The 26,614-nt window shown below is 38.7% G+C and overlaps 1 protein-coding gene and 1 long non-coding RNA gene across 3 annotated transcripts in view; one reads left to right on the plus strand and one right to left on the minus strand.

Moving 5' to 3' along the window:
* The window catches only part of PCDH15 (protocadherin related 15), a 934,666-nt gene extending 909,907 nt beyond the window's left edge, over positions 1–24,759 (plus strand). Inside the window, exons 33-38 of the mRNA XM_072131129.1 lie at positions 12,715–12,736; positions 14,475–14,513; positions 16,010–16,083; positions 17,623–17,758; positions 18,187–19,575; positions 22,227–24,759. Coding sequence (XP_071987230.1) covers positions 12,715–12,736; positions 14,475–14,513; positions 16,010–16,083; positions 17,623–17,758; positions 18,187–19,575; positions 22,227–22,772 — 2,206 coding nt within the window. The 3' untranslated portion in view covers positions 22,773–24,759. The remainder of the gene's footprint in view (positions 1–12,714; positions 12,737–14,474; positions 14,514–16,009; positions 16,084–17,622; positions 17,759–18,186; positions 19,576–22,226) is intronic.
* The window catches only part of LOC140106608 (uncharacterized), a 136,462-nt gene that overhangs the window by 56,878 nt on the left and 52,970 nt on the right, over positions 1–26,614 (minus strand). The window lies entirely within an intron of this gene.

The following is a 26,614-nucleotide window of genomic DNA, read 5'->3' on the forward strand; positions in this document are numbered from 1 at the left end:
TCTGCATAGCCTCTAATGCATATGTGCACCTTGCCTTAATTGTCCACATAGGCTATGGAGGAAATGCAAAAAAATATAATAATAATAAAAGCACTTCTGATTCTCCAACGTTTTTGTCATTGCTCCAATTGCAATCTACTCTATATTACCCTATACTAATGCATCTAAATGGGTCTAGTTTTGTTAGCTGGCGAATATTTTTTTATTTTCTTATAGAAAAGCATCAATTTCAATAGAAATTTCTCAACCGATATAACCGATCCAATCCATGAATGTATCCAGTAACTGAATCTCTCATGTGTCCATTTTAATTCTTATAATAATCTCTATGACTGGGTGTACACTCAAAAATTGGGCAAAATTGTACCTGAGCACACAGCGTTTCAGGTAATTTGAATTAACTCTCTCTACAGCTGTGAAAGCAGAGCGAACCTTACTCTAAGGCCCCATGCACACAACCTTATAAAAACGGTTGTATATATACGCATTCCAATGAGTAATAAATGGGCATCCATGTACATGGCCGTATTGCCCATTGTACTGTAACGTACATGAGCCCTATAAAAATATAGAGCATATCCTACTTTCCACTCCGTACATCCCATAGAAATCAATGGAAACGTATAAAAAAAACGGGCTAAATAAGTGCATCTTACAGCTGTCGTATATATGTGCAGTATCCAGGAAAAGCGGGAACGGCATTCTGTCAGGCAGCCAATAGTCAGCCATCTATCATCTGCTAGCCCACCATATTTTATACAGATACGGTAAGGATACAGTGCAATACGTTGATATACTGTTTTAATACATCCCATATTTACGGCCAAAATACAGTCCTATATACAGAACAGAAAAGACCATATACGGTCATGTGCATGAGGCCTTAGACTATAATCACACGACCATCACGGGGACATATGTACACGTCACCCATAGACGGCAAAGGGCACGCCGAGCAATAAAGTGCAGCACATGTGCCGCACTGTACCACTCCATACACGGGGAAAAGATAGGACATGTCAGCGCTCCTCTCCATCGCAGCAAACGTATGCCCGCCTGGCTGCAAGCATTCGTGTGAATGTAGCCTAAGTGTAGTGACGCATTACTACATAATGCAAGTCTCTGATAGAAAAACATTTCTAAGGTAAATATATTCTTTATTTTGCTCATCTTTTCTGGATCGTCTAAAGGAATTAGCTTTTTTTGTGTAGAACAAAATCCAATCCTAGACATGCACAGGCTACTGCAAAGTAAAACAGCATGCTTAACACAGAGGCACAGAAGGAATAAAAACTTCTTTGTATGCTAAATATAACTAGATTTACAGAACACAAAAAGACAGGAAAGCTGCTGAACATACTCACAGGACATAATGCATGTTAAGATGAAAGCTGGACAGACTTAAGGCAAGGCATTCTGCATTCTGAATGAGAAATTCTGGTTGCCAGGCTTCTTCACTACCAATAAATACATACTTTCCATGGAATTGCAACTAAATTAATATTTTAGAAATTATCTGTAGGTGTTGTTATGGTCATTCAAGGCAAACGTTACGTTCTCCTAAAGCTTTTAACTCATTCATGTTTAATAGCACAATGCCCTCATGTAGACCAGCAACTTTATAGAAGCCAGGAAACATTTCTGAATGTTTGTTCAAATTGCTCATTGTCATGTCTTCTTCTTAGCAGGACTCCAGAAAACAACTTCAAATGCACTATTCCTTTATATCTGACATGTTTTTGTATTGCATTAAATGAAGACATCTGCAGTGAAGATGTCTCCATTCAGGTCAATCCCCGTATCTAGTGGAACCGCCATCTTAAAGAGTAAAACTGTAAAGTCTTTTTTTTCCCCACAATTCAATAACTCTTGGGATGTAAAACAATTTAGCCTATTATCTTTGTTAACTATATGCAGCTGTTTATTTGCTATACCCCTCATATTACCTCAGATCTACAATGGCTGCTTCCTCTCAATGTGCTGATAAACCCTGTGACTCCGTAGTTTATCAGTTGATTTCATGGGAGGGGAGGGGCTGCTGCACCCTGCTCACAGAGGAGGTGGTCATATGACAGAGCTTTCTGTGTATGAAGCAGAGCTGGATGTGTTCAAGACTGTGGATACAGATTTCCTGTACAGAATAGTGAGGTACAAGATCTCCCCTGTTCATTAGAAGCCGCTCCATCCCAACCTGAGATTTTATAGAACTTTCTCTGTCTCTCTCTGCACCTCATGCTGATCCTTTCCCCCAGCCTGTCATCGCCACTGTGTGCACTGTGCAGATAAGCTATTAACCCTAAGTGGTCACACAGAACAGGGTATAGACTTCATGTAACTTGATAACTTATGATTTCTTTCACTTATAACATGTTCCCTGATCCTCTATGTGATGGAAGCTGCTAGGCTGGTCACTACATACATCCTGTATGTGCACTGTTTAGTGGATTTTCTTCTGGAAGAGTAAATGGATTTAATGCAACATTACTTTGAGAGAGAACACGAGGCATCGTGGGATCTGAGGGCAAGCTAACTGGCCTCAGCTTGAGGGCATAGACAGACATTAGTCTCCGCCCACTTCCCCTCTGGCAAGGTAGATTTTTGTCAAACACTTTCAGTACAGAAAATGACCTAACTTTGAAAAGAAAAGGGTGAGCAGCACAGAGTAGGCATCATTTTGTTTGTTTTTAAAGGGGGTACCATTTATAATAATTTGGTAAAATTATAACTTTATAGTTATGTAAAGTACTGTATTTCTCTTACACAACATCTTCCTGCAATGGGCCAAGTAGTTGTGCTTTTTGTTATAAGATTAAGGTATTGCAGTAGGTCAGTCCTTCCTCTCAGACTTCTGACTGAGGTTATAAAAGACTGCATCTTATTTTATACCACATATACTCCAGTTTAAGCCAAGGCCCCTAATTTTACCACCAAAAACTGGGAGAACCTATTGACTCGAGTATAAGCCGAGGGTGGGAAATGCATTGGTCAAAGCCTCCCAGTATATAGCCAGCCAGCCCCCTTGAGTATACAGCCAGCAAGCCAGCCCCCTTGAGTATACAGCCAGCAAACCAGCCCGCATAAAAATATAAACTTACATACTCACCTTCCAGAGTCCCCAATGCTCGTCGCGTGTCCTCTTCTATCTTCTTTCCGCTGTAACAGATGGCAGAGACGTCCTTACGATCTGCTGGCTGGCGCATACTAAGATATCACCAGCGACCGCATCATAGTATGCTCCGGCTGGCAGATCACATGGCCAAGGCTTTGCTGGCTGTCACAACGGAGAGAATACAGAAAACGACCCGTGATGAGCATCAGGAAACCGAAACGAGCATCGGGGACCCTGGAAGTTCAGTATGTAAGTTTATTTTTTTATTGACTATATAAGCCGAGGTGAGATTTTTCAGCACATGTTTTGTGCTGAAAAGCTCGGCTTATACACACGTATATTCGGTACATGCTTTTGCTTTCCACCTTCCCTTACATAACTTTTTTTTAGTTCTCCATGTAGTGATGGTATTTTATATTCCATGCAATGCACTGGGAAGCTTGAAAAATATTCCAAATGCGATGAATTTGATAAAAAAAATTCAAAACATATCTGTGCAATTTTCTCATGTACTTCTTAATGCACTGTGCGCTCCAAATGACACCTCTGCTTTGTTCTTTGGGTCAGTACAATCGGGAGAATACCAAATTTAAATAGTTTATATAAAGGATTAATAAATTTAAAAAAATAAAACCTTTTATACTTTGTACATTAAAAAATTGTTTCACCATATGATGCCAATTACTTTTTTATACTTTGGGATACAGTTCTATGTAAGGTGTATTTTTTTTCATTTCTACCATGGTTGGGACTGAATAACTTTTTACTGACTTTTTATTTGTGAAAAGTGCCAATTCATACGATTGGGCACTATTTTCTGTAACAAGGTTCAGTGCCGGCAATAACGGTTTATATATTTTGATGAAGAATGCTTTTTAGTATGCAACAATAACCGCTGGAGTTACCAATGGAATGATGGTTCAGGTATCCAAACTTTAAGGTTCAAGTTTGGCTAAACTCATAAGTAGAGTTGAATGGACCTGTTCTGGTTTGAGTTTTCCAAATGATCCTTCTCTTTAATCATGTACAGACTCAATCTAAATAATTGGGACTGCAAATGATTTTAGACTTTACATTTTATAGGAAAAATACCCAATTTACACAATTACAGATCTGTTTATACAGCAAAGTGCATTTGACATTTACTGTAGACGAGAATTTAACCCAGAATTCATTGCTACAGGCCATGTCCCTTCATAGTTTTCTTTTGGTAATTTGTTGTTCTCTAATTTAGGCATTAACCTTTTCAATTCTTACTGATTGAGCTTTTTTGTATTCAGCTGGATTTGCATATTGTTTCAATTACTGCCTGTGTGAATCGATATCCTGAGTGCATCTTTTTCCACTAACTATTATTTATCTAGCTGTCAATATTATGTTTATTGATGATAATGAGAACAGCTGAATACATCGATAAGAACAAGCTTTAAAACCACTTCATACTTGGCCGTATTCATTTATAGGAATATTGGACTGACACGAAATGCAAACCTTGTACTGCAGTAACAAACCATGAATAGACAGAATGTGTTAAAAAGTACTGTCTCATCCAGATGTCCCTTGAAGTAGTAATTCAAAAGGTGTTTAACTAGGACAATCATGTCTTTTAGTAATGGTATACCAAGCGTCTTGGGTAGTGACTCAAGATTTACCATTACGTCCATATGTAATCTTTTGTAGCACAGTCACTGGGTCCATGCGATCAACAATGAAGCCACATGGAGACAACTCAATGTAAAATATGGGAAATGTTACTACAGATCGATAGGTGCAATTGCTATATTACATACCACACTCTTGAAACATTTTCTTGTTGGGCTTGATTAATTTATCAGACCGTAACCAGAGATAAGACACACTAATGCAACAGATAAGAATGACTTTAGGAAATCAGCTCTTTGTTATTTTTCAGCAACACTTGCTACCACGCGCTGTGCTGTCACTATACAACAGAGCCATCAGCAAGCATATGGTCCTGATAAAGGGGTTTCCCCCCCCCAAAAAAAAAAAATTAGGCCCTTTACAAAATAAAGCCTAACTTGCTTATTGGTGGGGCTCTCAGTGATGAGAACCCCACAAGAACAGTGGTCTGAAGGCCACCGATGTACCTCCGTTTGGATAGGGCCTAACTTGTTCTGTAGGAAAATCACTTCAAGCCATTATCAAGGAACACTACATGTTAAAACTTAATTGAATTAATAACCACCAAACCAAGAGAGGACTGAAAATTTGGAACAGAGTTATGACAGCTTTGCTTATTGTTTACTGATCCCTAATTCTAGTTCACCAATGCTTTCTTTAGAGCAGTGAAATCACTTGCTGGTTGAGTGCTTCCTTCAGACTAACAAGAAAGATGCATGGCAAAGGATGATTTTCTTAAGAGCTCCCAGCTAAATGTGAGGTGGCTCTCTAGGATCAGGAAGTAAGAGCTCTCCATATGGAGACTTTGCCAATTAAGGCTGCCTTCCAGGAGTGTGTAGACCTCTAGCCATTGATGCTCCACTAGGGAATTCCGGGTAAAATACAAATAAGCTTTCCAAGATGGGATGCCTTTGTTACCTTGTAAGGTACCCCCTTAACATCAAGTCCGACTTTAAGGAAGATTAATGGCATGATACCAGATTAAATCCAAACCAGTATATCTATACTATTCCCAACTATAGTGGCTGTGTCTCTTCAGTGGCTCTCTAAGCAGAGTGAAGATTGATATGTGGCTCCTTTTAACTTCAATGTCATTCAATTATGTATTCCTGTGCTAATAACCTTATTTTATCCCAACATAAGTGCTAGGTTAAAAAAAATCAGGATTGCCTTTATCTGCATATAAATCACTGTCTGCTTCCCCTGGCCAACTGCTCCCTAGAATGTAATTCTATGATATCGTTTTTAACGGAAAGAAAAGTACTAGGTTTCTTAAGGCAATTAATATTTTTATTTACTGCTGGGAGCTAAAATCGAGTGTTAGGAACCAGTTAATCATGTTTCTTGCTTTTGACACAGACCATTTACTCTCAGGAATTGCCCCTCTACAAACCTGGCAGATTTGTTTTATGCTAAGGAGATGAGAAAAAGCTAGCGGGCAAGGCCATCAAATTTTAAGTATCCCATTAAGAATTATCACATGCATGTCACACACACCCAGGGGAGACTGCACTAGAAAGTAAGAAGAGTGTTCTGTAAGTCAGGAAAGGTTGAACTTTATGGACTTGGTCTGTCTTTAGTACATCAGATATGATACAGCAACTGCTTTCCCTTTTATCGACCTCTATTGTAAGGTCCCTTATGATCACTCTGCTCAACACAAGATATATTGAAGGTTTAAAGGAAACCTACCACTTAGAATGGTAGGGGTAAGCTGTAAGTACCGAGCACCAGCTCAGGGTGAGCTGGTGCCGGTACTTACTTTCATTAGTGTTATAAACCGCGGTATCGCGGTTTTAACACTTTTTAAACTTTAGAGCAGAAGAGGCTTCGGCCTACATAGGAAATACCGGAGATGTTATATATATAAATATTCCGAAATGTTTTTCATGGCTGTTTTATGATGACTTATTTGCTATAGAACTGTCAAGATGAAACAATGAAGTGACAGAGATAACATAATATTTCTTCATTGACAATACTGACCTTGTAAAGAAAATCTATTCCTGTCAAATTAAGTTCTGCAGGGCAAAACTAGCTGCCCGACCCTGTTGAATTATGGCAGCGAGAGGACACTGTTGTATCACCAAAAATAAGAGGTATTTACAACGCATTACACATACCATTTATTGTATCATTTAGGAAAGGCTGGTTTTCAGTTGTAAATATAAAATTCCACATTTTCACACTCCAACTAAGAACAGAACATCCAGGAGTGTAATTGAGGAGAGGCAGGGCCCCATAGAAGTCTTCTGAATAAGGGCTACTGCCATGGTCAAAATATATATATTTGTATACTTACACATTTGAGTTACAGTCACACAATTATACACTAATATATACAAACACACACATTTATATAAATACACATTCAGTTCACTTATACACAAACATTTATACACTGTTACACTCATGTGCACACATAAAGAAAATATACACATCACATCACAGACCTATAGCATATATACACATACAGCATATCCGCACCATATACACATCACAGATACACACATATGTAGCATATATACATCACACATATACACTCACCGGCCACTTTATTAGGTACACCTGTCCAACTGCTCGTTAACACTTAATTTCTAATCAGCCAATCACATGGCGGCAACTCAGTGCATTTAGGCATGTAGACATGGTCAAGACAATCTCCTGCAGTTCTCCCGAGCATCAGTATGGGGAAGAAAGGTGATTTGAGTGCCTTTGAACGTAGCATGGTTGTTGGTGCCAGAAGGGCTGGTCTGAGTATTTCAGAAACTGCTGATCTACTGGGATTTTCACGCACAACCATCTCTAGGGTTTACAGAGAATGGTCCGAAAAAGAAAAAACATCCAGTGAGCGGCTGTTCTGTGGGCAGAAATGCCTTGTTGATGCCAGAGGTCAGAGGAGAATGGGCAGACTGGTTCGAGCTGATAGAAAGGCAACAGTGACTCAAATCGCCACCCGTTACAACCAAGGTAGGCAGAAGAGCATCTCTGAACGCACAGTACGTCGAACTTTGAGGCAGATGGGCTACAGCAGCAGAAGACCACACCGGGTGCCACTCCTTTCAGCTAAGAACAGGAAACTGAGGCTACAATTTGCACAAGCTCATCGAAATTGGACAGTAGAAGATTGGAAAAACGCTGCCTGGTCTGATGAGTCTCGATTTCTGCTGCGACATCCGGATGGTAGGGTCAGAATTTGGCGTCAACAACATGAAAGCATGGATCCATCCTGCCTTGTATCAACAGTTCAGGCTGGTGGTGATGGTGTCATGTGTCATGGTGTGGGGAATATTTTCTTGGCACTCTTTGGGCCCCTTGGTACCAATTGAGCATTGTTGCAACGCCACAGCCTACCTGAGTATTGTTGCTGACCATGTCCATCCCTTTATGACCACAATGTACCCAACATCTGATGGCTACTTTCAGCAGGATAATGCGCCATTTCATAAAGCTGGAATCATCTCAGACTGGTTTCTTGAACATGACAATTTGTTCACTGTACTCAAATGGCCTCCACAGTCGCCAGATCTCAATCCAATAGAGCATCTTTGGGATCTGGTGGAACGGGAGATTCGCATCATGGATGTGCAACCGACAAATCTGCGGCAACTGTGTGATGCCATCATGTCAATATGGACCAAAATCTCTAAGGAATGCTTCCAGCACCTTGTTGAATCTATGCCACGAAGAATTGAGGCAGTTCTGAAGGCAAAAGTGGGTCCAACCCGTTACTAGCATGGTGTACCTAATAAAGTGGCCGGTGAGTGTATTATATACATATTATGCTGTACTATGTGCATCATAATATGTATGCAATAGTGCACATCCTCCATTCTTTAGTCTGGCTGGTTGGATGACTAGGCCCCATGACACTGTGGGCCCCATAGCAGCTGCTGTGGCTACTACCCATGCTGTTACAACCCTGAGAACATTCCTTGTCCCATCCCTAGGCTCATTGTGAATTATTTTCTAAATGTGCAATATAACTGGGTACATAATGTACATTGCTAAACCAAATAGTTTATTTCTGGGGCCAAATATGTAATTTTAATTTTTAGGGGGGTGGGGGGGATTTATCATTGGTTTTGTCTTTTTTGGCCTATAAAAGTTGTAAAACGGTTTCATAGGAGAGTTTTTGTGACTTTTCATAGCTCAAAAGTCACACAGGACTATTCCCGCCACTTAACTATACTAGTGTAAACATAGATCTACTGCTAGTGCAACACAATGCAAAACCAGATTTCATTGCTTGCACCTTTTTTAAAAAGTCACAAGAAAGGTGTAAAGTTAATCCAGCCCCCTTGCTGATCTATGTGCTGCAACTTTTGTATATTTCTACGAAACATGATAGGAACCACAATTGTATAATTAATGTATAGAGAGGGCACATAGTGTTAACTTTACTCTGTCACTTAAAAGATGGCACCACATTGTTGACCATAGGACCATAGGGGGGCACTGATTGGTTGCTTTGACAGTTGGTATCCTTACCAAGATTTCCTTGGCTCAAACAGTAGGATCTGTAATAGGTCTTTGTGGATCAGTATGAAACCCATGGTCCAAATTTTGCAGTTGGCAGGGTTCTCAGCAGTTCAACCCCTTACCAGTTGGCCCTTATCCATAAGAACAGGGAATAACTTTCTTTCCTTTACACATCTCAAAGACACAGACAGATTGATCACTGTGTTGTATGATTTGAGTAGTGGGACTTGTCTCATCTGCTATAATAAACCAAACCAGGTTTTATCCTAGCCCCCCTCCCCCCCCCCCCCCCCCCACTGTTCACTACAATAGTAATTTCGCCCACCCATACTTCCGTATCAAGACCAGGCTAGGAGGGGTTTAAACTGTGCCAGTACAACAAGTTGTTTGCTGCTCTATCCAAGGTCTATCATACTGATTTAGTAGCCAGTGCACTGTGTAAAAGGTGGACAATGCAGTATTACTAAAATCTGTATTCCATAAACACAGGATGCCATAAAATGACCTACTATTATCTCTTTTTTTCAACACAGTGTTCAAAGCTATAACAAGAAAAGGCATGAACATTTTTTCCATGATTCAAGTGTAAGAAATTATAGTTATCAGAAATCACATGTTTATCTCTATTTCATTTACTACCTACCAGTGGCTCAATTAGAATAGTGTGGGCCCTATAGCAAACTTTGCCAGCGTTGTCTTCCTCTGTTTATGGAAGTACAGATTTTAGTCAGAGGATATTCTGCATTGTCGACCTGATAATTTAATCAATATGATAGACCTTGGATGGAGCAGCAAACAACTTATTGAACTGGAGTAGTGTGTATATATTGGTGGACTACATTACTGACCAAAATAATGGGGAAGATTAGGCTCGTTAGGACCAAGGGTTTTCTTACATTGTTACCATTCTAAAAGTAAAAATTAGACTGTTCCAGCAGGGGTTTATTACAATAAATACAAAATGTTGGATGTGTGTAGGAACATCTGTGAACCAGATCAGTGGACTGGCAAAAGGAAGGGAGATAATAAATATTCCTTAAATATTATCCTATCTGCACCTGCCGAGGATGTGAGATGTACAGTGTATATGATATGTAGAAATATGCTTTACAACACAAAGGGGCACATTTTCTTATCCGTCCCGTCCGGCGAGGATTCGGAGCTGCCGCGATTCACTAAGATTGTGAGTCCAATTTCCTGCATGTGTCGCTTCCCCCGCTGAGGTCCGCCAGAGTTCACCTTCTTCTTCCCGGTGCATGTGAGTGCTGATCTTGGACACAATTTGCTTTTTAAATTCTGCGGTTTGTCCGATGTCCATGCCCCCCGATGCGCCACATGATCATGATTGCCAAAAACCTGGGGCAATTCAGGGCAAAACCCTTTGTAAATGTGCCCCAAAATGTCTAATAGTTGAAGGTATAACAACAATATGATTCCAATGTAGTTAGTAAATTATTAGTAAAGGCCATGCTACTAGTACTGTATAAAGACTATTTTAATTGTACATTTTATATTTTGTCCAGATGTTTCATCTTGTTTGTAGACAGACAATACATTAAAAATATCTTTCCAAAAACAGCCAGCAGCTGCAGTCGAGGTTGTGGTGCCCTTGTACCTGCAGCAGCCATCATGGGTTCTAGCGAAGCATCTCATATAACAATTTGTACAGCTTTTATATTTCGAGTATGGTTTACTGAACCAGGATTATTCTTTACTCCAGCAGAGCTGTAGGATCCCCTCCGCTCAAGTCATATTCAGCTGTATGTGTTGTGGATAATAGTTTTTTTTAATCGCCTACACTTCTCATATTATTTCAAAGTGGATAGAAGAGAATTCACTAAATGGACACATCTCATCCATTCCTATGCATTGTATGGAATCGCCTTGGTTTAAGGGTCTATATAATTTTTTTAAATCTCATTTACTGTATATGTTAGTAAGGCTGCATTCACACAAACATGCGATTTCTCCAGTCCTGTATTTCCAGGCTGTATGAATCCGTATATACATGACGATTTTCATCCGTATGTCACCGTATCCGTACAGTACAAAATACGGTGGGGTGGCAAATGATGGATAGTTGACAGAATGCACCTCCCACTGGTTCTGTGCACACGCGTCCGTGCACGGGAAATGAGGCACTGCTCACCCCTCTCTCCATAGCAAATAGCGTTGCACGCCCATTCTTAGAGCCTTCTCTATCTTTGGCTGCTATTTTTTTTGCTGTGCTCATCCTACTGCACACTCCAAATTGTCTGATGGAGGATACACTCAGATGTCTCAATTACTTTCTAACACTGATGTAACAGTAAATACAGTACCAGCTCCACAGTCGGGTTGGTGGTCAGGAAATCCTTGCAACATACTCCTGCATTCCAGCTATTTTGTGTATAATAAAGTGCCTAGTACATCGCCATCAAGCAGAGTGCTCATAGTACATCGCCATCGGGCAGAGTGCTCATAGTACATCGCCATCGGGCAGAGTGCCCATAGTACATCACCATCGGGCAAAGCGGCCATAGTACATAGCCATCGGGCAGAGCGGCCACAGTACATCGCCATCGGGCAGAGCGCCCATAGTACATCGCCATCAGGCAGAGCGCCCATAGTACATCGCCATCAGGCAGAGCGCCCATAGTACATCGCCATCAGGCAGAGCGCCCATAGTACATCGCCATCAGGCAGAGCGCCCATCATACATCGCCATCAGGCAGAGCGCCCATCATACATCGCCATCAGGCAGAGCGCCCATAGTACATCGCCATAAGGCAGAGTGCACATTTGACATCGCCATCAGGCACAGAGCACGTAGTACATTGCTATCAAAAATCACTGCTTGCACACTTGTTTACAGTCAATCAAGCTGTGATGAATCTCCCCCTGTATGTATGTCCTTCTGAACTTACATTCCACACCCCCCACTGACTACACACTCATCCCCCTCTCCCACTGACATCATACAAACACCCTCTTCCTCACTGACAACACACATTCCCCAAGCAAGCACATTGCCCCTACCCAAGCACACGCTTACTTCAGCTTATCCATGTCTACTCTCCTCGTGCTCCCTACAGTAAGCCACCATGCTGTAGGGGCAGAGGTTCACGTCGTACTGCTCCTACATCTCCAGCTGTAAAGAGACATGCTGAGGGGCTGGGCTGACAGCAGGGGAGAAGATCCAGTCCCCACTGTCAGCAAATCAACCCTGCTGCACCTTGGCCCAGCTCAAATACGGGGCGTAAGCTGGCACTTTGGCCAGATCCCACCCCCGCAGTACTGTGTAGAGCAGGGGCCGACACGTTCAAAAAAAAAAAAGTTTCTTTTTAATCAAAATTTTTGGGGCTCACAGTATGCAAAAATCTTCAGGAGAATAAACTTGGCACTCACCAATGTAGAATTTTCAATTAAAATATGTTGTTTTTTGTTAAAATTAATCATTCTTTTATCAACAAGCTATTTACTTCTTCTCTTTTCTATTGCAGGAGGGGATACGCACATCAAGAGGTATGATTCATAGCGCCATTTCCATAATCTATAACTTATAGTACATTATACTAAAGTTGAATGCACAATCATATTATTTTCAGTGCATTTCCTCCCGTTGAAACCTGTAATCCTAGCACTTGGTGTACGCAGAAATGGTTCATGTTTGTTTTTGTATTTTGTTTCTTTACTAAAGTGCTAAAAGCAGATATGATTTTAGAGCTCTATAGAAATATATAGTGCTTTTAGGGGATAGATATCCACATTTACTACAAGGGATCATGTTTATTCAAGGTTTTTAAAATATTGCAAATTTTATGTAAAACAATATTCTTTAGGAAACATTAGCTTAGAAATGCTCACGGCTGATGTCACTTGCTCAGAGGTCATTAGGCTCTACAAAATATGTATTTGATCACTGCTGTTAGGGACCATGGTAAATATGTATGCTTAAGCATAAAGTCTATCTTAAAAACCACATCTCCATTACTTTGTCTCAACATTGCATACATGTAATACGACTGCATGTACACGAGGAATAACTTTGTTTTAGTGTTTTATGTGACTTACCGTATTTTTCGGACTATAAGACGCACAAAAAATCCTTTGATATTCTCAGAAATCAAAGGTGCGCCTTATAAATGAACCATACGTACAGATAACAGCTGCCTTGAACTGTGCACAGGTCTGGCACCTGCTGGTCATTCATCCTTATAATCAGGTGCGCCTTATATCTGACCTTAGACGTTTTAGCAGGCATTTATTGATGGTGCGCCTTATAATCCGATGCGCCTTATAGTCCGAAAAATATGGTGGACAATGTTACACGCACAGGTTAGTCATTTTTAATACATATATTCAAAATATTTTAAAACACATACAGCAAATTATAAATACATCAAAGGTACCGGGCTCTTTTAGGACAATGTCTGACCTTAGGGGTGAGCATGGCTTCATTCAGTGGTGTCTTCAAGTAGGAAAAGATCTTTTCCATCAACCATGTAGACCAGCCACTCGTTACGCACTTTCAACATCCAACTAAACTTTCAGAAAAAAATATATAACACTTTACCAAACGGAACCTTCTCTTTTAAGACAGCAAGTTTTTTTTTGTCCTAATAAACATCGTATGCATCAAATCAGGACTTCAATAAGACCACAAAAGCAGCTGTCCCGCCAAACTTCCATGCTTGATGTCAGTTTGATGCTTCTTCCGGGACATCATGCACTTTGTGTCCATGTTATTAATAATAGAACTCTTTGGTGTAATATAATTTGTTTTGGAGGTTAGGTTGGATGTTGAATGTGCATAAAAAGCAGTCGGATGTCGAGGTTGTCAAACTACTAAGATGGGAAAGATTGTTTTTTTCTGGTTAACACATCTGAACTAAGGCACGCTCATTGAGATGGTTGGACATTGGCGCACTCGGATCACACAGACAGAGGGATAACGCAATTGTGCGGAAACGAATACCTTTATCATAAACCAAATTTCCACTGTTATAAAGAGAATGTGTTAGAAGCAAAAATAAAAAAAAGAAGAAGTACATTTCCATGAAAAACATTTCACACAATGGGCACTGTTTTATTGTTTCACTATGTTAAATATTATTTTCCTGCTATTGTGGTAAAGCTAGAATTAGTTATAGGATTTTATTATATATTGTGTATGATCTAAAAGAAGATCTTCCAATCTTGTTATTTCTCCTTTCTCTTTCAATCTTTCCTCTTATTACCCTCTACTTTTCTATGGAACCAGCAACAGCAATTGTTGAGACCATCTCTTCTGAAACCTGAGGTAGCAACATCACATATTCGGCTATTTTCACTTATAAATCCATATGTCCTAACCAATCATACCAATAACCATCACCTTTGATTATGAGTATTGAAATGGATAAAGATGACCACAAATGCTTTTACAGTAATTCAGATTAACAGGATCTAATATGCTAGGAAATGCAGAGTACAAATCTTTCACTCATAGCTGTACTTAGCAAATTCATCGCTACAGTAACTGGGTCAGATCCAAAGAAACCAAAAATACATTTTGAAGAATAATCCTAATTTTACTTCTAGGAACAGTTCATCTGATATGTTTTTTTCTACTATTAAAGATCATTAATGTACCATCTTGGAGGTCTAACAGCCTGTACAAATAGTTTGTAACAAAAAGATCTTCCAAAGCTTTGTCTTGTAAATTTATTCATATCTAAAAAGTCTATTCATAGTTCATTCTGTAGTCACATAAGTGCTATTTATCACCCGCTGGTGCACGGTTCATCAATACTTATAATTTATCTGGAAGCTGGTCAGGCAATTCTACACCAGGTTCTGCCTGTATAACTGGGCTATGACCAGTTCCTGAAGAAGCTACAGCTATTGCTCTGCGTCTGGCCTCTTTACACTTCTCCACGCCCACTTGGTCATAAATTGTGACTATTTCAAGGATTTATGCCAGAAAACTGACATACAAACTTTGATAAAATCGTCCCATGTATTTGCCCACTTCAAAAAGCAGACAGTTTTTTTTTTTTTTATCAATGTATACATGGCATGATATAGGAGACTGAAATGGTGGAGACTTAAAAACTTGGAGTCTACTATTGGATTCTTTAATACCTACTTACTGGGGCACATTTACTTACCCATCCTGCTCGATCCCTGAAAGTGCATTGTCCGACCGGAATGCACATCTGCAGCGATTCCCGAAGATCGTGCACCCGATATCCTGCATGTATCACTTCCCCGCTCAGGTCCGTCGGAGTTCACCTTCTTATTCCTGGTGCATGCGAGTGCTTGATCTTGCAACACAAATTGAATGTTAAATGGCGCGCTCAGTCCGAACGGCTCGCCCCGACTTCTGTTGCATGAAGCTGCGCCAAAATCTGTGAGCGACACAATCCCCTGCTTAATACCCGTTACAGTGGCGCAAATCCTGAAACCGTCGGGAAGTCCGACGGAAATGCAATCTGTGGACCCTTCATAAATAAGCCCCAATGTCTTTCACTTAGTGTGACCAATAGGAGTCTAGACATGTACAGGCCTGTGGCATATTTTCTTTAATAGAATAAAAAACAAAACAGTCACTCTTTTAAAACTATTCATGCATTCACTAAAAAGCCATCCTATATCCTTCACCCCTATATACCTTTTTTTTCCATACTGACAATATTCTCTACCTAACTCTTGCCATGTATACCTCATTACTCCCCATTGCCCCTGTCAATATGAACTTATGAAGTTGTATAGTATGACTGCTGGCTGTAACATTTGTGTTTTATGTTCCCCAAGGAGTTGTCTATGGAGTCTGGAATTGATCCTGGCCAAGAATATTATGGACAAGACTATTACAGCTATGAGCATGGGTATGTATATACACAGCAAATTCACAGAGAATAACAATGTTTGCCATAAATCTGATGGTATGTTGTACAGTTACAGTACATTGGTAAAGGGAACCTGTCACCAGGTACCTCATTTACACTAAAGACAGGTTGCAGAGGCCCGTCACACCTGGACTACCCCAGGATTTATTCAGGATGCAAGAGTAAGTTATAACACACAATTATATTGTAATGCAAATTCTTAGAAAAGGCAGAGGCAGATTTGCACTGCAGGTGTCATGGGCTTTTACAATCTGTCTTTAGTGAAAATGAGGTCCCTGGTGACAGGTTCCCTTTAAAGGTTGTCTAAAGTAGTAGAAAAGCTTTTGTGATTTCAAGGCTGCAATCACTCGAACGTTTGCCCACCTGGCCGTAGCCGGATGGGCACACATCGGACTTGTTGGAGAGGAAAAAAGGTGAGCGCTGCTCACCCCTCTCCTCTCTATAGAAAAAAATTCTGCATGGCTATTCTTAAGGCCAAAAATAGAGCGTGTTCTATCTTTTTTGCGGCCATAGCATGGTATAGTGATCATTCGCTGTGCTCACCTTAACTAGCCCTGGCGCTGTAGCCGCCTATTTAGCTGGCCAGATATACGTCCCCCATACGACACTGCATGATTCCTCTGTGCTATAAAATTCTGTGTGCTGACAATGTGTTTAGATTGTCATAGTAAAGGGTTTATCTACACTTTTATTTAGCTTCTGAACATTCTACTAGTATCTGATACATATAAAAAGAGATGAGACTGATCAGAGATGAGGAGATCCATGAGATGGATATAAAACACAATTACACTCTCAGTTCTGCTAGCTCACCTCATCAATGAAACACACAGTCAGCCTAGCTATAAATACCATATCTGTCTGTAAATTGTAGAGCAAATCTCTGAACACTGCTGCTTGCTGGAAAGAAGTGCCAGTGTCTGAACTGGTCTTGTAATATAGAAAAAAAGTCATGTAAGTTCTACTAAGCGCAGGTAGAGTCAGGGGTATGAGAATTGCTAGTGATCCCAGCAGTCTGAATCCCAGTTATCAAACATTGATGAGCAATAAATGTATTTAATGGTGCAGCCCCTTTAAGCTCTGAGACAAAGAATTTAATTGATCATGCTTGTCAAGTTACTCTTAAATTTTATATTAAAGTAACCTTTACCTGACTTTGTAAAAGATGCATACAATGTAAATAAAATGTATAGTTTTCATACTGTTAATAACAAAAATTTAATATTACTGCAGATATGGTAAAACTTAATTGATCGGGTAGGAAATTAAGAGATAATTGTGTAAATAGTCAAAACGATATTCAATAGCTATGGAAAAGTTAAATATATTTATATTGTTTGTTTTATATAGCTATGGTTGACTTATTGGGTCCTAACTGATCATAATCAATGTAAATATACTAATATAACAACAAGACCTTTTAAAATAATCATCAGGTGTGGATTGTTATGTCAGGATTATATTCTAAAAGTACAATAAAGTGAAACATTACTGATGTAAAAGGATATTATTTGCCAGGTATGAACTGCCACAATACGGAAGTAGACGCAGATTACTATCACCGTCTGGCATGTATGAAGAATATGGAGAAGTTGTTGTTGAGAATGATGGCGGCTATTACTACAGTCCACATGGACCTACAGCAGAGGGAGATGTAAGTATATACATTAAAAAAGTCAATAATTTGTTTATTAAGTAAACTTTGTTTTTGGGTTGTAATATTGCTGATGCAACTTTATAAACATTAAGGTGAAAAGTCACAAGGGAAGCTTCGCCAGAGAAAAACAAAGAAACAACAACTACATACTCTGGCCAAATATGACAGTTTAGCAGCAATTTTTCCTAATTCCTTATCAGTACATAAAATCAAATCAAGGCAAGGTCAACATCTTGTATTCCTAGGTATTATTAAACCCCCACTGTTTTATGTATATACTTTCGTTTAACTTTTTACACTTTTGCATTTATTAGAATTATGTAAACAAACTCTGCATAAAACAAACAAGCAGTGAAAGGCAGAAGTTAAATCCCATCATTTGATATTCACATGGTGTTAATTACAATGAATTTCCATAATTACAGGGAAGAATGCGTGGCAGACCCCCTTCGAGGAGAGGTCGAGGGCAGGTTCCAAGCAGAGGAAGTATAGGAGGCAGGTCTGGGCCGCCCAGAGGTAGCATGCAAGTAGTTAGGACCACTCAAGGAAGGAAAAAACTAAAAGCAGTTATGCAGTTAAGCCGAGTAGCAGTAAGTGCTCAAAAAGCCAGCGAGACTGCAGAAGGTACTCATCATTCTCCTTGGAAAAAAGCTAGAATATTCCCAATGATCCTCCAGAAAGTGAAGGGAACCGGAAAAGACTCAACATACGCCAAGTTAGTCTCTGCACGTCAAGCAGAAGGTGACGACAGTGTTGTAATCAAAGGAAGTTATTTCAAAAAATCAACTGATTCAGTTTCAAAAAAACTAGATCGAGCCTTGCAACGTATTAACATGGCTAGGAAGCTCCACCCTCGTCGAAAGTCAATAGCTTCATCGACCAAAACTTCAACTGTTGGAAGTGGAAAAGAGGAGGACGAGGAAGATTCAGAGGTCAGTGAATCTGAAAGGGATGAGAGTAAATCTGGAATTTCAATTAGTGTAACAGCAGACAGCGAATCTGAAGAAAGTGGAGATTCAGAAGAGGAGGAGGAAGACAAATCATCATTAAAATCAGATCAAACATCTCAAAGAAGCAGCACCTCTACATCTCATGTGGATAAAGATTACTTGAAAGTGACCTTAGATCACGATGAAGCAAATGAAAGCACAGTGGATTCAGATGAAGAGAGAGATGAAACCTTAGAGTCAGAAGATGAGTCACGGTCCATTTCTAAATCAGTAGATAGCAAGCAGGAATCTGAAGAGGAAGAGTCTGAAGATGAGGATGAAAAATCCAGTTCTCATGGTGAAGTATCAGCTTCAGAGGAAGACTCAAAAACATCTTTGAGAAGTTCTGACAAAAAATCAGAAGAACCAAGTGAAGAATCCGAAGGAGGAAGTGGAAAGGAGAGTTCAAAGTCAAGCTACAGGTCTAAAATATCAATAACAGGCAGTGAAATACAAAGCACTATCGAAGAAGGCTCTGAAGAGGACCAATCAGAAGAAGAGGATGAAAAGGATTATGCTAGTAAATCAAGTATTGCTGGCAGTGAAGAGGATGAAGATGATGATGTAAGTGAAGCATCTGCATCAAAGAGTGAAAAAAGTCGTAGCAGGAGTACCCCAGAAAGTGAGGAAGAAGAGAATGATGATGTTAGCCAAGAAAGTTCATCTCTTGGTGGTCAAAGTAATACCTCTGCAGTCAGCCAAGATGAGGTTTCTCAAGTTTCCCAAGATTCTGAAACACACAACTCAAGTAAAAAAGCATCTTCTGATCAGTCAGATTCACATGATACCGGGCATGGATCTGATTCTGCAGTTTCTGACTCTGAAGCTGCCGATTCTGAAGCTGCTGGGGACTCTACATCATTTTAACTTCAACAGTAGGTAGAAACACCAGGTACTTTTGGTTGCAGTGCATCTGTGTGAATCTGTCCTAAGGGGAAAAAAAAAAAACTTTCTTGCTGGTCGTCCTTCTCATTTTACAGTGTGGTCAGTTTAGTTTATTTAGATAACTTCAGTACTTTTCAATCCTAAACCTTACTATGATATTAGTTACTTCTTTCTCCAAAGGATCATACAATCTGTATCTTATCTATTTTAGAAATCTATTTCTTGTTCCTTGTTTATCTTTACTGTGGACTATTTTCTGGGGCTGTATCATTTCCTTTGGATAACTTGGATGTGCTTTGATGATAACATCTAATAGTAAGAGTAGTGCATACTACTACCTGTTACTTAGTGGCTATGGAGGGATGATGCCCTGGTCCTGGGTTCCAGGAAACGCACCAATACACTGCTCTCCTAGGTCAGTGTTTTAAGATAAAAGGCTTGTGCAGAAAATTGGTGTTCCATTACCTTAGAAAAGATCAGTCTATGATCTTACTTGTTCATACTCAACATGTATTTTATAGAGAAATCACTAATTCAATTATACAAAATATCAAGTACATTTTATGAAGATATTTATTTTATAATGACTTAGATCTGCATTCTATGTCATTTGACTTTCTGATAAATACATGTATCTGGGGCAGAAGATTGCAAAATTTGGTTCTATTCTGTTCTATACTCTCCTTATCTGTTCTTTTCCACTTCATAACCAAACAGTTCACTGCTCTAAAGCTCTGTTTCAGCTCCTTTAATCTACTTATTTTCCACACCATTGAAGATTCAGAGCATTTCCTTCTAACCTGTAAGCTGCATGAATCTGATGGAAGCCTTGCTTGTTTTGACCCCATACTTTGGAAGGCATGAGTTGTTCAAGCGTGACACTTATTGCTGTTCAGCTTACGTTTTGTGTGGAGTGGAGGATGCTACTCTTCCAAGTCTTTAACCACTTTACTTTTCTTACATTTATACTGGAATTTGTCTACAATTAAACAATATAATGGTCTGGAATAGATACTTAAAAAAATCTGCAAAAAATGTACACAAAATTTATAAATCTGTACAAAGTAGCCTTGTGCAAAGTCAATTCAAGTGATCATGTTTGACCACTTTAAATATTACATATACTGCATGCAAATAATGAAAGATAAACTTACAACCCACAAAATTTAGCAGAGATGAGCGGGATTGCTCAGGTATGGGGTTCGGTTGCTTATTGCAAGACCGGGACATATTTCCGGATTTGTGGCTATGCAACCAATCTGACACCCCTACCTACTAGCCATGGATGTGATTGGCCAGGGGTTGAAGAGCAATCATCATTCAGCCATACTGTATGTCTGTGTGTTTCATCACATAGATTTTAAGCATATAGAGAAGAGCAGTAAGGTTTACTTATCAATAGAGCCATGAAGAATGCTAAATGAAAATATTGTTACTTTATTCAATATTTACGCTTTATCTGCTAGAATTCCTTTTCAGGATCCAGCACATAATATAAGAGCCCGGAAATTAATTTCCAATAGGTCTTTACAAATCATTATTAGATTTCAAAATTTGTAATATCATGTGAAATAGATTTATTCTGTTTGTTGCTTTCAAGATGCCAAATGTGCAGGCATTCCATTTGAATAAATTAAGACATTATTAATTAAATTCTAAAGCACTATAAACAAAATTAAGCATAATTAAAATCTTGTACTTATCGGTGTAATGATTCTAATTAAAACTCATATACATACAAAAAAAATACCAAAAATTAAACAATGAACTCTCATGCGTTCATTGGATTATTTCATCTACTGTTAACTAGTACAACACATTGTTAATGATGAGCCTGTGAAGTTTAGATAAGACTCTTGGTTTTTCTGTGTGTAATTATGTAAATATCAGGAAATTAATAATTATAATTACATATATTGCAGAGTCTTAACTGATTGCATCTGATTTAATAATGATACATTTTAAGCAACTCATCAGCAATCAACTTCTGTGCTCTATGAATAGAGTGAAGTTGTGAGTTATTAAATTCTGCATTTTCACTCTTATCTTTTACTATCTTTTCTTTCCGGAATTGGAAAGTATTTAGTACATGTTAAAGAGGCTGTTTCGGCACACACATTGGTTGCAGACCCTTTGGCGTGCTCCCCTTGGTAGGTCCCCTTGGACATAACTTCTTATTGTTAAGAGTCTGGCCATCAACTGCTAAAATCAAGTAGCCATCTCCTAAATGGAAATATTTGGATTTTCCCAGGTGGCCTCAAGGAAAGCCATTATGATGGACCAACAAATTGGCCTGGAAAGTAAGTTTGCTAATGTCTTCGGAACACAAAGTGGCAAAAGCAGAATTTTGGTGCAAAAGTCATTATTGGCACATCCTAGTGATATGTTACCCATTTACCAACTTCAACATATTAGGCAGAGATTGCAATTTTTGTCTGCCCTTAGAAGGATACGCTACCAATGTTTGCGGACATGCCCTTTTTCATTGGACATTCCATTTTTCAAAAAGTTTTTCTTAAAATAAATCTGAATTTCAACATATACATTTTGGTATTACATTACTAGCATTCTTTTTTTCTTTTGTCTTACAGTTGGCCAGAAAAAAGCGAATAAAATTAGCAGTGGATCGAGAATATGAAACTAGCTCAACTGGAGAGGACAGTGCTCCTGAATGCCAACGAAATCGTCTGAACCAGCCGAACATTCAAAACAACGTCAATGGGAATATTTACATAGCCCAAAACGGGTCGGTTGTTAGAACCAGGCGTTCTTGCCTAACAAATAATTTAAAAATGTCATCACCTTCAAGGCTTGGGAAGCACTTTAAAAAACTAGAAAAGCTTGGAGTCACGCACGAGGAAAACATACAGCTGAACACATTATCTAAAGGAGCCTCTATCAAACTTAACACTAGGCCTTCTAGTATATCAATGGCCTCTAGCACTGGCCTGACCAAAAATATAATAACAAAGACTGGGGACAATAAATTAAAAAGCACAGATGAACAAGAATCAGTTGTGGATAATGAAGACATCAAAGAGCCATTGGAATTCCACAGTGACCAGACTCCGTCAGATGAAGAAGAGCTCTGGATGGGACCGTGGAATAATCTTCACATACCAATGACAAAACTATGACATTTTTTTAACCACTAATTTGATTTATAACAGACTGCACTTTTTATGATCACAATAAAAAAAATCTTGTATTGTGCACATAAATTACATGACTTTTTACAGTAATACAACCAATTTGCACTTTTAACCGATTAGTTCCCAGCAAACATTTTCTTAACTATTAATTCAGTAGGTTAAACCAATTTTGTGTAATATTATGATAAGGAGTCTGCAGCTTTTTGTTTTATAAAATTCAGTTTTTACTGTATTTTTTTTTTATTTGTTGCTATATTTCTTGCCTAAAACCATGTACGTGTGGCTTCTAACTTTTTTTTTATACAGCGCACTAAAAAAAAAAAAAAGAAAAATACATTTTTTGCTCTACAAAAGAGATGGCAGTATAAAAACAGTGCTTACAGACCAGAATTTGAACAAATAATTCCTGTCCAATGTCATTGTGCATGTTCAGAACAGGTTGGGATAACTTTTTATAATGTGGTTATTTTAGAAACAGCATTTCCTTCATTTGTGTTCTTTTTAGTTTTTAACAATAGTGAAGAAAACTTATGATGAATACGAGCTTTCAGTATGATCCAGCAATCTATTTCATGACTGATCTAGGTATTGCAGACATATCAGATATCGCTAATTCTCTCTAATGCACCGCCTTCAGTAGCAGAGCACACAGCTATGTATTGAAGTTCTGCTTAAAAGTGACAATTGTAGCCCCTACAGGTGTCCTGGAAGATGAAATTTGGCCTTGGGCATGATATTTTACTAGCTTCCATTTGTTAAAAATAGGGAAGAGTCTCTAAAAAATAATATTTTCTTTGTAAACACTGAAAGAAACATGATTATTCATATGTTATGGTTGGTTACTAAATCCACGAGTCAAACAGCATGAATCAATCTCAGGGACTTATCAACCGTGCTGAAATCACTTTTTTGTTCAGTTTCAATATAAGCCATTTGGTTTTGGACATGATTTGTACCCAATGCCCTGGATAAATGTCCCATTTTTAACGGGAATTGAAGACAAAAAGTTAACAGTTATTTATGTTTGCATCTAAATTCAAACAATGATTAGCTGTGGTAGTTGATTTATCTTTACGTCTTCACTCAATTCAGATGTGAACCATGTATCTGATACAGAATGTTTTGTTAGGTGATAAGAAAGCCTGTTCAATCAAGATAGAACATAAATCTATGTGTATCTTTAATTTTTTGTGGATAGATGATCAGGGTACAGGTTTATATAAAATTTCATTTAGCATCTGAACAATGTACTGGTATATGACACATAGAAAGAGAGAGGAGACAGATCAGTGATGATTAGATCCATAAGATGCACACACAATGACAGTCAGGTCTCCTTCATCTCTGCTATTCCACAACACATTAGATATGCTGTGCCTCCCCAGATAAAGAACTTATCTGTCTGTAGCATGTTGTTCTCCTCACGCTGCTGCCGGCAGGAACACAGTCTCTGTGTCAGTGTGAGCTTCATCCTGGACTGCAGGGTGCGGGGCTAGAGTGGGGAGCAGCACGTCCATCACACAGAAATCCAAGACTGCTTCCCCGGCCCCAAGTCAGAAGTTACAGGGTTGGACAGATAGAGACAGGTTGGACTTATATTTGTTATTAACAAAAATACAGCATTTCACATTGAATTAGAGAATGCGTTATTTTGTTATTCTGGGTACAAGAAACTTGAGAATACCCCTTTAAGCGGATTGGCATGATCTTAAACATGTGACAGCTGTGCTGCAGTCAGAACAACAACCTGGTTATACTTTTGACCCATTTCCCCAAGATAACATATAGAAAGTACGATGGAATTTCAGTAGCGACGTTCTGCAGCATTTTCCGTTGCCCCATGAATGGCGGTGTTTTTTGCAACTGCAGATTTACCTGTAACCCCAGAAGACTAATCTTTGCATTGCAGAGTTTGAAATCCACAATATTAAAGGGATATTCCCATCTCGGCATCTACATTTAATTAAATTCATTTTCCATATGTAAACATTTCTTCAATTGGATGTTAATTAAAAAAATGTTCCTGTGTGAAGATAATTCCTCATAAATTTTGCCATGTTGTCCCTTAGAAACGAGATAGCTTCCTCAGATACGACCACGTCATACTCTGGCAGCGGTGGCCATGTGCTATAGAGTCCTGTAAAACCACCAGGATTCAGCGATCATTACCACTGGATGGCTGTGCGACATGCAGTAACTCCCGGACATTTTATATGTGCACTCAATCCATCAGAGGTGGCCGTATCCGGGAAGCCATCTCGTTTCTAAGGGACCATACGACTACATTTATGAGAAATTATCTTCACACAGGAACATTTTTTTTTAATAACATCCAGTTGGAGAAATGTTTACATATGGCAGATTAATTAAACTGAATGTAAGTGCCCAGATGAGAATACTCCTTTAATGTCAATTGATATGCTGTAGAGAAAAGATACACAGGGCAAGTTACTCAGACCTGTGATTTTTTTTTTAAATTAGACTGCATTGGATGGGATAAATTATGCCACTGTTGTCAATAGCTGTTGGTTAGACAGCAACGTTTTACAGTGGGACTTGTCTCATGATACTCTAAATTGCCCCCAGATATCCAACAACAGCAGCATGGTGGAGTTCCTCAAGTTGTACCCAATTCGGAGTATGAAATATGTATGGAAATATACACAGGATAAAGGATTAGTGTCCAATAGCTGAGGTCCAACTGCTTGAACAAGAAGGGATAAAAAATATATAAGAAAATTTCATAATCAGAAAACGGAAGGACTTAATCTGCACTTTTATCAGTTTGGTTGGGAGAATCATAATACACACATCAAAATGTGTGCAAATTCTTGTATAGAAACAACTAAATTAAAGCAAAAAAAAAAGGCATCATAAATTGCACCGGTCTGCCCAATGTTTAACTCTAAGCCTATTGCCCTGAATTATACAATTGTTTTTGTTTGTGACCAGTGACCAGAGAGCTCAGTTACAACAGGTTACGTACAAGATACGTTTTGTAGGTTTGCTCTTAAGTTGAATTTGTATGCAAGTCGGAACTGTATATTTTATAATTGTAACCCCAGCCAAAAATATTTTTTGGTCTCAGTGACAATTGGATTTTAAAAATTTTGGGTTGTCATAAGAACCAGAATTAACAATAAAGCTTAATTGCAGACGTCTTTGATAACTTTTACAGCCGATCACTGTAGCCTAGGACTAAAGTACAGTAAATTACCAACATCCTGAGGTCCGTTTGTAACTAGGGGTCGTCTGTAAGTCATGTGGCCGCTAGTATAATGTGTATATGTTAAATCTGTGTATTTGCAGTTCACAAGACCACTTAAAATAGACACATTTATGGGATTACAAAAAAAAAGGATAATAATGTAGATTGTTAAGAGGAATGAATATCTACATTACGGTAATTTACTGGTGTCATCCGTTATCTACAAGTCACATTAAAATAGTCCTTAAAATGTAAACAATATCAAAACCAAATTGAAGAAATTACGTTTTTGCCGACATGTTGTGGCCTTAAGAGTCCTTGTGCACTAATGGTTGAGTTATTTCCTGAGATTATAGAGTACTGTGAAGAACCTGTGATTAACAGGTTAATAAACCCCAGTATGTCGAGGCCTTATCAATAAGCCAAGCAATTCTTTTGTAAAGCTAAAAATTTTATGGAACTTTTTCTCAAATAAAGATAATTATTTTAAAGAAAACAAAATCATATTTATTATCAGAATGGTATGAAATGGATGTGGATAATTAAATCTAGCATCTCTCCTTAAAGGGGTTGTCCGAGAGTTATGAAAATTAACTAAATTTAACTAATTTAATTTAAG

The sequence above is a fragment of the Engystomops pustulosus genome, chromosome 11 (genome assembly GCF_040894005.1).
Source record: "Engystomops pustulosus chromosome 11, aEngPut4.maternal, whole genome shotgun sequence".
In the NCBI taxonomy this organism is placed as follows: Eukaryota; Metazoa; Chordata; class Amphibia; order Anura; family Leptodactylidae; genus Engystomops; species Engystomops pustulosus.